This window comes from Ambystoma mexicanum, chromosome 6p, assembly GCF_040938575.1.
Source record: "Ambystoma mexicanum isolate Mex_15411 chromosome 6p, UKY_AmexF1_1, whole genome shotgun sequence".
NCBI classification, from domain to species: domain Eukaryota; kingdom Metazoa; phylum Chordata; class Amphibia; order Caudata; family Ambystomatidae; genus Ambystoma; species Ambystoma mexicanum.
The window spans coordinates 253,513,797-253,524,293 of NC_090935.1; the positions used below are offsets into that span (position 1 = coordinate 253,513,797).

General features: G+C 45.1%; 1 protein-coding gene across 2 annotated transcripts in view; it reads right to left on the reverse strand.

The window, feature by feature from the left end:
• Window positions 1-9,983, reverse strand: part of LOC138511358 (tetraspanin-36-like) — a 156,049-nt gene extending 146,066 nt beyond the window's left edge. The window contains exon 1 of one of the 2 annotated variants that reach the window (XM_069626970.1): window positions 9,769-9,983. In XM_069626970.1, the coding sequence (XP_069483071.1) occupies window positions 9,769-9,828 (60 nt within the window). In that variant the 5' untranslated portion in view covers window positions 9,829-9,983. The remainder of the gene's footprint in view (window positions 1-9,768) is intronic. The other variant, XM_069626969.1, reaches the window with a different exon arrangement.
• Between the last annotated feature and the right edge of the window lie 514 nt (window positions 9,984-10,497).

The following is a 10,497-nucleotide window of genomic DNA, read 5'->3' on the forward strand; positions in this document are numbered from 1 at the left end:
TGAATTGATACTGCCCGGTATTCCTTAAAGGTCACGGGGCCTCATTACAAGTTTGGTGGCAATTCCATAGAATTTTCATTTAATTACTGCCAAACTCAATTACTGCTACCACCTCTTGGTCCGGCCGAATTACAGCCAGATTATGAATAGCTTCTTACATGTGTTAGCCCCTATTTATGACGTTTATAGGACTCCATGAGGAGATTTGCAGAAAAAACACAGGCAGTAGTTGTGCCCTTGGTGAATCAGATCAATTTTTATTTTGAAGTGAAGGATTTAACTCCTGCACGTTACTGCAGGAAATCCTCCAATTCAAGCAAATCCTCCAATTCAAGCAAATATTCTAATTCAATGCCGTCTCTGTATTTGGCGGTGCAGTAAACATGGTGGTAATTCTGTTGTTGCTATAAATTGGTGGTAATGGAATTTTACTGCACCGCCTTACGTAAAGAGGTCCATTGCCTTCAGATATTCACTGTGCAGTAGATTTGAACTGTATGACGAGTGAATGCTATTTGCAGATCTACAATGTGCGGCTCTAGAGAAGGTATCTAGCTAGCCACTGCTTGAGATTCACACGTATACTTGCACGCTAAAGTAGCAGGTGGCTGATATACAAATTATTATTAGGGCTACTGGATTTAATTCCGGTGTCTTTTTACAAAGGTCCTAGATGTAGAACACCTGGTTTTCTGATACAGGAATTGAGCACTCCACCAGGATCTGCACAGCCTCATAATAATGATCACAAACCATAAGGCCAGTCACTGCGGGGACTGATGGGTCACATTAATGATTGTGAACGGCCCCTCTGGAAAATAATCGATCCACTACACACCTAACGTACGTTCAAGCACTCACCTCTTTCGTCACGCATTCAATCCCGAAAATCACCAGTAATGTAGTATTTCTCCCACACGTTATGTGTCTACTTGGACTACAACTCACGTTCTTCACACAACCACCCACACCAGGTGCATCTTACTCCTCATCCCTGGCATCATTATGCCTTAGGCTACGGTCCCTTTGCAGATGGCACTGGTGAAGCTTGCCTGCCCAATGCTGTATTGTTGGAGGCCCTCCATCTCCCCACTGTTCCCATGGTATCAGAGAGCACCTTTGATCCTGCTCCAGGTGCCTGCAAGTACCAGTCTAACCTCAGAACCACTGCAGGGATCTGCCAAGGGTTTGAAGTGTGCGGGAAGGTTTCATTTAAAAAATAAAAATAAAAGAATGTATTTCATTGTATTTGGTTGAACTTTGTCACCTTTGACACTATGTAGAAAAACATAATAAATACAATTTACAATAAACATCAAATACATATTTTCCAATAAAAAAAATGATTTCGAATTAAAAACACATTCATATAAAATATACATACATTTCCCTAAGAAAATGTTTTAAATCAAATTGACAATATGCCAGACATGAAACTCTGCCGATGTAATCACCAGGGATTCAGCACAATAGACTGTGCTCCAAAATGGGTCTGAGGAGTAGAGAGAGAATTTACTATAACCTCTCTCATACTCCCCCCAAAGAGCCTCACAAATAGTTCAAATGTGTCATGTTGACTCTACGTGTTTGCCACACACTCTACACAGTCGATCAACCCAGGGAACACTTGCCCAAACCCCTGTGTTTTCTAAAACAGGGAGAGTGTTAAGACGCATTGATAGAATACATCTAATCATAGCCGGGAGCCAGAGCTTTATCAAGTACCACTTTGTCTGGTCTATTTGGAAACCCTGATGTGAGATGGACTCATACCTGTGCAGCTTAGCCAGATAGTTCAGTGCCAAAGCAGTTTCATAATGTCTTGACTTTTCCTCGATTTTTAAAAGATTAAAATCCAGCCATGATTCCGAGACACCGAACCCTCCAATTTCATTAAGATGATCTTTTACAAAACCCTCCAATTCCCTGAACAATATGCTTTTTGAGAACCGGCTAGAATGGGCAACGGCCATGCTTAATAGAGAATCATCCCCCGAACAACCGTAATATTATTTTGCCCAGAACTTGCAAGCTGAAATCTTCCAAAGGGAAAGGAAAGAGGGCAGGTCTAGCTCTAGTCTTATGGGTTCAACTGGCACTCTCCCTGGGAGGCTTAGTAGAGAGAATAACATTTTATTTCCACACTCTGTGAGCCAGGTAACTGCCTTCTCTGTGAAAACTTCCAGGTCGTATGATATGATAAATTATATGATATGGCATTTATAACGTGCCTATGCATAAGTGGTATAGTAAGACAGGGATAATTGAATTCCAGTAAGCTATAATTTTAGCCTCGATAGAACGACCCCCTTGAGCATCAATGATTTTTTTAAGAGACAGCTACTTAAACCCTGCCTTGTGCCTAATCCCCTCAGCCAGATGTACGAGTGAGATGTATGTTCTCATACTGACTCCCAAATATTTATATTCCTTAACCTGCTCTAACTTAACACCACGCAGGTTCCACACAAAAGAGGGGGCACCACATGCCCTCTTCCCTATCGTCATGATCTTAGTTTTTATGACATTGGGAATAAGGCCGTGATCTGAGGCAAAGGTATATAGAGCGTCTAAGGATTGCTGTAGGCACACTGCGGGCCGATCTAATATGACAATATCATTCGTGTATGTCAAGCAGTTGATGACTTCCATGCTGTAACACGGCGAATGGTTATAGATTGTCCTTTACAAATGAGCTAGCTCATCTATATAGAGGTTGAATAGCAGTGGGGTAAGAGCGCACCCCTGCTTCAAAGCTCTATTGGTCGAGAAAGAGCACGACAGATCCCCCTCTTGGGACAAACAAACTCTAACCTGCGGATCGCTACGTAGAGCTTTAATGAAATATAGTATTGAGGGGTCAATGTCCCATTGAGACAGCTTTTCCCATAGTTTTGATCTTAATAAACTATTAAAAGTGGCAGAATAATCTACTAAAGACAGGTAAAGAACTGTGCCAGGGTAACATTGTATGTCAGAAATCAGGGTTATGAGGGTCCAGATGGAATGTGTTGTCCCACAGTTCTTTTGGAAACCCGTCTGCTGGAAATGTAATAAACCACGCTCCACTACCCGTATGGATAGCAGGTCCAACAAAATATTTGCAAATATTTTGGAGCTGCAATCCAACAAGGCCAGCAATCCGTAGTTAAGTGGGAGTTTGCGTGGGCCCTTCTTGTCAACCGGGATCAAGATCGATTGTTTCCAAGAACATGAAATAATCCCAGTCTGACATGTCTGCAAGAATGTAATCCAGAATAGGCGTCCCCAACCACGTAGACCCAGGGGAGTAACAGAACAATTAGCGAAAGAGAAAGGGGGGTCACGTAAATCAAACCATTGAGCAAATCAACAGGATAAATTGCTCTCTATGCAGGAGCTCAATGAGGGGATAGACTAGGTCAAGGAGAGTATAAAATCAATCAATCATTAATGTACACATATCAAATAACATTACACATGGTGCTGAAATCACAATAAAAACAGCATAAAACACACAGTCAATAATGGACATTTCCAATTAAAGTGCATATTAGTCTAATAAGCGTCCTATAATATAAAGTGAACACACTGTGCATAGAATAATTCAGAAACATATTGCACCAGAGGACGGCTCCAATCTCAAATTGATGCCCAGTATATATTCAAAATCGAAATTATATAACCAAAGTAAGGCAGAAAAAAGAGAAAAAAAGACAGAAAAAGGATAAAGAAAAATAAACACAAATTATATATATGTATATAGAGGGCACCATCCCACGCAGGTCAAGACAGTCAATATTTCCTGCAAAGTTAGTAGGTTGTCCCCAATCAAAAGTAAATTTTATAGTAAGCTGACAAGTTCGAGATGCATTAGTATTAACTGAAACAGATGCAATACTTGTCTCCAATCTGACCGCAATAGTCAACAACCAGTACCTGGTGCAGCTGCCAACAATCTCATGGGCTGCACTGGTATCTAACAGCTTACTATACAAATTTACCTTTGATTTGGGACAACCTACTAACTTTGCAGGAAACATTGACTGTCTTGACCTGCGTGGGATGGTGCCCTCTATAAACATATATATAATTTGTGTTTATTTTTCTTTATCCTTTTTCTGTCTTTTTTTCTCTTTTTTCTGCCTTACTTTGGTTATATAATTTCGATTTTGAATATATACTGGGCATCAATTTGAGATTGGAGCCGTCCTCTGGTGCAATATGTTTCTGAATTATTCTATGCACAGTGTGTTCACTTTATATTATAGGACGCTTATTAGACTAATATGCACTTTAATTGGAAATGTCCATTATTGACTGTGTGTCTTTATGCTGTTTTTATTGTGATTTCAGCACCATGTGTAATGTTATTTGATATGTGTACATTAAAGATTGATTGATTTTATACTCTCCTTGACCTAGTCTATCCCCTCATTGAGCTCCTGCATAGAGAGCAATTTATCCTGTTGATTTGCTCAATGGTTTGATTTACGTGACCCCTTTAATATTTGGGCCCAGAGCACATGAGCACTCCCAAAGACCGAGTTACAGAGGGCCTGGAAGCCTTAAACTTCACAATAATGGCCACCAGATTTTATTTTATTTATTTATTTTTTACATTTGTGGAGCGCTCTACAGTCAAATGGCATTGAGACACTTTAAAATGGAGCGTAAGAAGGCGTATTTAAGGGTTACAAGAAGCCGCCCAACAGATCAACCTCCCTTGTATGCCTGGCAACCAGTGTCTCACACATTGCCTTAGGTTCAGCTGCCCAGGTTGGATCCCCTCCCCACCAATAAGAATTCTAAATAAAGGAGCCCCAGGACTCTTCTGGAATGAAACAGATTTCTTTAGCAGTGCTAGCAGACCCATGACTGCGTATGAGGTGCCATCATTTCTTAGACTCATAACAGCTTATCTAACGATTAATGAGTTTCCATCCCACCGTATTCATCGAAAACGTAGACTGCTGCAGCCAATTCTTATAACTAGATCTGGCAGCTGCTACCATTCCAATTTTTTCCCTCCAGGGTAAAATAAGGCTTCTCTTAATTCTTTGCACCCGCGCATTAAGCTCTTTATCCTTATTGTGAATACCATAGTCAAACCTAAATCCAGGTTTGCCCTAGTATTTATTTGTTTGTAGGTGCCTTTGAGCCAATGGGCCAAAAACGTCCTTCATCCTTTACAAATCCCAGTTACATTCCTTCAGAATTCCCTCTCTCTCTTGGTCCAACCCCCCCCAAGGCAGTGTTTAGCTTTTGTATATTTGCTACTATTCCACATAACCTGTTCCCTTGGGAGTTGACCATTGGGTTAACGCCCCAAATTTTCCTGGAATATGGCGGAGGGCCCAAACATTTCATAAACAGCATCGCATGATCACTAGAAGTAGTGGACAGTGTCTCAAACTCGGGCCGATAACTTGAAATGTGTGGGCTGACCAAAAATAAATGGATGCGACTGCAGTACACTCCATTTGAGCACGTCGTCTGCCTTTCACCCTCTTTAAAAATGAAGGGGGAGAGGTCAAACTCCGGTAAACCCCCCCCCAGCATTCTTTCACCTTTAACGCATTTTTCATTTTTTGATGTCCCTAAGCTTACATTTTGAGTGCAAACCTCTATTGGAGGGCAAGCACATCAAATTCAACTGAACAGGAAATGGCAAAGCACGCCTTAAAGTGGAATATGCCCCGTTATGGGTCCCCAGAGTGGCACTAAAAGGCCTGCAGTAAAAGTACTGGTAGCGGCACTTAAAGTTAATGGGGGAATGGCGAGGGTTTAGCTGGAGAGTTCAAAAGGAAAACGCTTGCACCAACAACAAAAAAGAAATGACAATGCTGCTGCCAGTGTTTTTACCGCGGTTCATGCTAGAGCTGGCAAATTCACATAGAACCCAAGATCATGGTCACTCATTATGTGCCTTCTCCCACCCTCACATAGTGTCCACACACCCTTTGAACCTTCTCCCACCGTCACATGGTGTCCACAATCCCTTTGAACCTTATCCCACCGTCACATGGTGTCCGCACACCCTTTGAACCTTCTCCCACCCTCACATGGTGTCCACACTCCCTTTGAATCTTCCTCCACCCTCACATGGTGTCCACACTCCCTTTGAATCTTCCTCCACCCTCACATGGTGTCCACACTCCCTTTGAATCTTCCTCCACCCTCACATGGTGTCCACACTCCCTTTGAACCTTCCTCCACCCTCACATGGTGTCCACACTCCCTTTGAACATTCCTCCACCCTCGCATGGTGTCCACACTCCCTTTGAACCTTCCTCCACCCTCACATGACGTCCACACACCCATTGAACCCTTTCTCACCCTCACATGGTGTCCACACACCCTCCGAACCTTCTCCCACCCTCATATGGTGGCCACCACCCTTTGAACCTTCTCCCACCCTCACATGGTGTTCACACTCCCTTTGAACCTTCTCCCACCCTCACATGGTGTTCACACTCCCTTTGAACATTCCTCCACCCTCACATGGTGTCCACACTCCCTTTGAACCTTCCTCAACCTCACATGACGTCCACACACCCTTTGAACCTTTTCCCACCCTCACATGGTATCCACACACCCTCTGAACCTTCTCCCACCCTCACATGGGGGCCACGCACCCTTTGAACCTTCTCCCACCCTCACATGGTGTCCACCCTCCCTTTGAACCTTCTCCCAACCGTACATGGTGTTCACACTCCCTTTGAACATTCTCTCATCCTCACATGGTGTTCACACTCCCTTTGAACATTCTCCCACCCTCACATGGTGTCCACACTCCCTTTGAACATTCTCCCACCCTCACATGGTGTCCGCACTCCCTTTGAACCTTCTCCCAGCCTCACATGGTGTCCACACACACTCTGAACCTTCTCCCACCCTCACATGGTGGCCATGCACCCTTTGAACCTTTTCCCACCCTCACATGCTGTTCACACTCCCTTTGAACATTCTCCCACCCTCACATGGTGTCCACACTCCCTTTGAATCTTCCTCCACCCTCACATGGTGTCCACACTCCCTTTGAATCTTCCTTCACCCTCACATGGTGTCCACACTCCCTTTGAACCTTCTCCCACCCTCACATGGTGTCCACCCTCCCTTTGAACCTTCTCCCAACCGTACATGGTGTTCACACTCCCTTTGAACATTCTCTCATCCTCACATGGTGTTCACACTCCCTTTGAACATTCTCCCACCCTCACATGGTGTCCACACTCCATTTGAACATTCTCCCACCCTCACATGGTGTCCGCACTCCCTTTGAACCTTCTCCCAGCCTCACATGGTGTCCACACACACTCTGAACCTTCTCCCACCCTCACATGGTGGCCATGCACCCTTTGAACCTTTTCCCACCCTCACATGCTGTTCACACTCCCTTTGAACATTCTCCCACCCTCACATGGTGTCTACACTCCCTTTGAATCTTCCTCCCCCCTCACATGGTGTCCACACTCCCTTTGAACCTCCATCCACCCTCACATGGTGTCCACACTCCCTTTGAACCTTCTCCCACCCTCACATGGTGTCCACACTCCCTTTGAACCTTTTCCCACCCTCACATGGTGTTCACACTCCCTTTGAACATTCTCCCACCCTCACATGGTGTCCGCACTCCCTTTGAACCTTCTCCCACCCTCACATGGTGTCCACCCTCCCTTTGAACCTTCTTCCACCCTCACATGGTGTCCGCACTCCCTTTGAACCTTCTCCCACCCTCACATGGTGTCCGCACTCCCTTTGAACCTTCTTCCATCCTCACATGGTGTCCACACTCCCTTTGACGTGTTCCTTCCTTTAGGTAGGCACAGGGGCATGGGAGCTCGTGGTTCAAGGTCCAAAAATTTGGGATAAATTACTTTCCAATTCCTCTCATTTCTCCTTTTCTCTTCTCATTTACATTTAAACCGAAAAACGACGGTTTGTTTTGGCAGCCTTATGCGCGGTGCTGGAGGACCTACGGAGTAGTAGTAGCACCCTATATAAGTGCCTTAAATTAATCAAGCAATAAATACAAAAACCCATCTGTAAATGAACTGGGCCTGCCCACCGGCTGGGGCACTGCCAATGTGTAAAACTGCAGTAAAAATGTTATTGCCAGAATGAAGTGATTTTTACATTAGTGCACACGAACCAAATCCGGTATTGGGACAAATGACCTTTTTAGAAATGACGACTAAAAAAACGATTTAGAAAGACTGCGATGTGACCGCACGGAGCGGTCTTTCGAAATCGAACTGTCATGCCCCTGCCGCTCACGACCCAGAAGCGCAGATGGGGGAGACCGGGCTATTGGGTGCGAGGGAATGGACCTCATTCTGAGGTGGGCGCAAAGGGATACCGGGCACAGGCAGTGGTCGAAGTGTACAAAAAGAAGTAGTATAACTATGTTCCCTGCTGGTCAGCACACACTCCCCACAAACCCCATCACCACACCCCCTCCCACACATAATACTAACCCCCAAACACTTGCACCTGCTGTTTAAGGGAACGTTTAGTGCAGTGCTCTGAAAGTGCAAGCTGCAAAGACTTCATCCACTTTTATTTTAAAATGAAACCATTCCGGAACGATTTCTTTTTAAAATAAAAGTATAGGAGCTGTAAAATGTAATTTTAAAAAGTAGAGGAGCACCGCTCCCGACCGCTCCCGCTCACTTCGACCACTAGGCACCGGTAATGACACCAGTGCCGGTAATCACTTTGCGCCCTATTCCGAGGCCCCTTTGCAGGTCCCTCCCTTAACGCCTGGTTTTACCAGGCGTTATGGACGGGACCCGTTAAGGGATACCGAGGTCAATAACGGTACCGCAATTTGCGGTACCATTATTGAAGCCTTCCCCCTTCCCATTGAGTCTTATGGGGGCTCAAATGGGAATGGGGAATGGCTTCTACAATGGGACTTACCGGTCCCACCAAGGTCGGACTAGACCAGTAAGTCCCCATTGAACGAGGGCGGACTCGGTCCCGTTATTGGTGCTAGTCATGGCGCTAATATCGCCATGACTAGCACCAACCTCGTAATGAGGCCCAATGTCTTTTTTTGCTTTTTATAGGCTGCCTAAAATCAGATGAAAAAAATCTTTTTTGTTAGGCGACCTACCAAAATGATGACATAGAACGCAAAAACCACCTGTCACTTCTCACTCACGTCTCCAATATAGGTTTCCTACACCAGGGTGCACATGTGTAAGACGAGCAGAAGGGCTGCGCCCTATGGCGATTTGCTATACAAATATATAACAAATACAAGTACTTGCTATACATTACAAAGGCAATTTACATTTTAAAAAATCCAAATAGAAATTGCAAGACAGAAAACATGACCACAGATTTAGTAATGAATTAGATTACATGAAGGGAAAATGAAAGGGTTTATTCAGAAATGCCTCCAGTTCATCTGCAAAGAAATACAGGTAACATTCGAAAACCACGTGATTGCAACACCAGTGCTTAATTCGGTGGGGGTGTTTTGCCAGGACTCAGCCTTATTTCTGGGGCCCGACACTCATTGTCTCAGACTCAGGTTGATTATGGAGTTATGACAGTCAGAGCATCCAGCAACCCAAAGGAGCAGGCGCGAGCTGTACTGTACCCCAAATACAATGATCTGGGCCCTGGCACTTATTTTCTTGCAAACTAACCACTGTGCAACACTAACATTTCTCCAGGTCAAGCCTACTGATAAACGCATTTTAACTGGCAAAGGGCGCAATAGAACTTGAGTTTAGAGGCCGGTCGTGTCTATTCTTTCTGCCAGGGCAGACTTACCCAGAAAGCCAGGCTTAGCAGCAGCAGCACTGCCTTAGATGCGACAATTACGGGGTCCATGGCTTCTCCCTCCGGGCAGCAGCAGGAGTGTGGAGACCTCTTTATCCGCCTGGTCACGTGGGCTTCGGGGTATTCCTCACCACAGCGCCGAGGGCTTCCTGACTGGAACCCATTGCTTCATGGGCGAAAGGAGAAGTGCGAGAAATCCCTCCTCTGCTCTGCACAGGCCTCTGCTGACTCCACGACATATGATCCCGCGGTATTTCTTCATGTCGAAGAAGAGAGAAGTGCGGATTTTGTTTTACACAATGAAGCCGGCCCACGTCATATACTGGAAGTGTAGCTGGCGAGGCTGCCACTAATATTTGATGCAGCCAAGCCAATACACCGGGTGCTGTAACCTGGGGCGCTGGGGGTAAGGGGGTGTAAGTCCCCAAACAGGAGAGGGATCATGGAATGGTTAATCATGTATTGTTGATTTGTACCGCGCAAGTTACTTCGTGGCGCCTCAAAGAGGGAGAGGCTGGGAGGAGTGTGTGTGTGTGTGTGTGTAGGGGCGGAGGGGGTGCGTGTGGGGATACACAGTGCGCTGGTCATTCAGGGTGCTTGTTATATTTGATTAGAATAAATGCATAGGAAGGTAGCCGGCGGTGACTGCTTCAGAACAAGTAGATGCATAGAAGGATTAGCAGACAAAGGGCCTCATTCCGAGGCTGGCGGTAAGGGTTA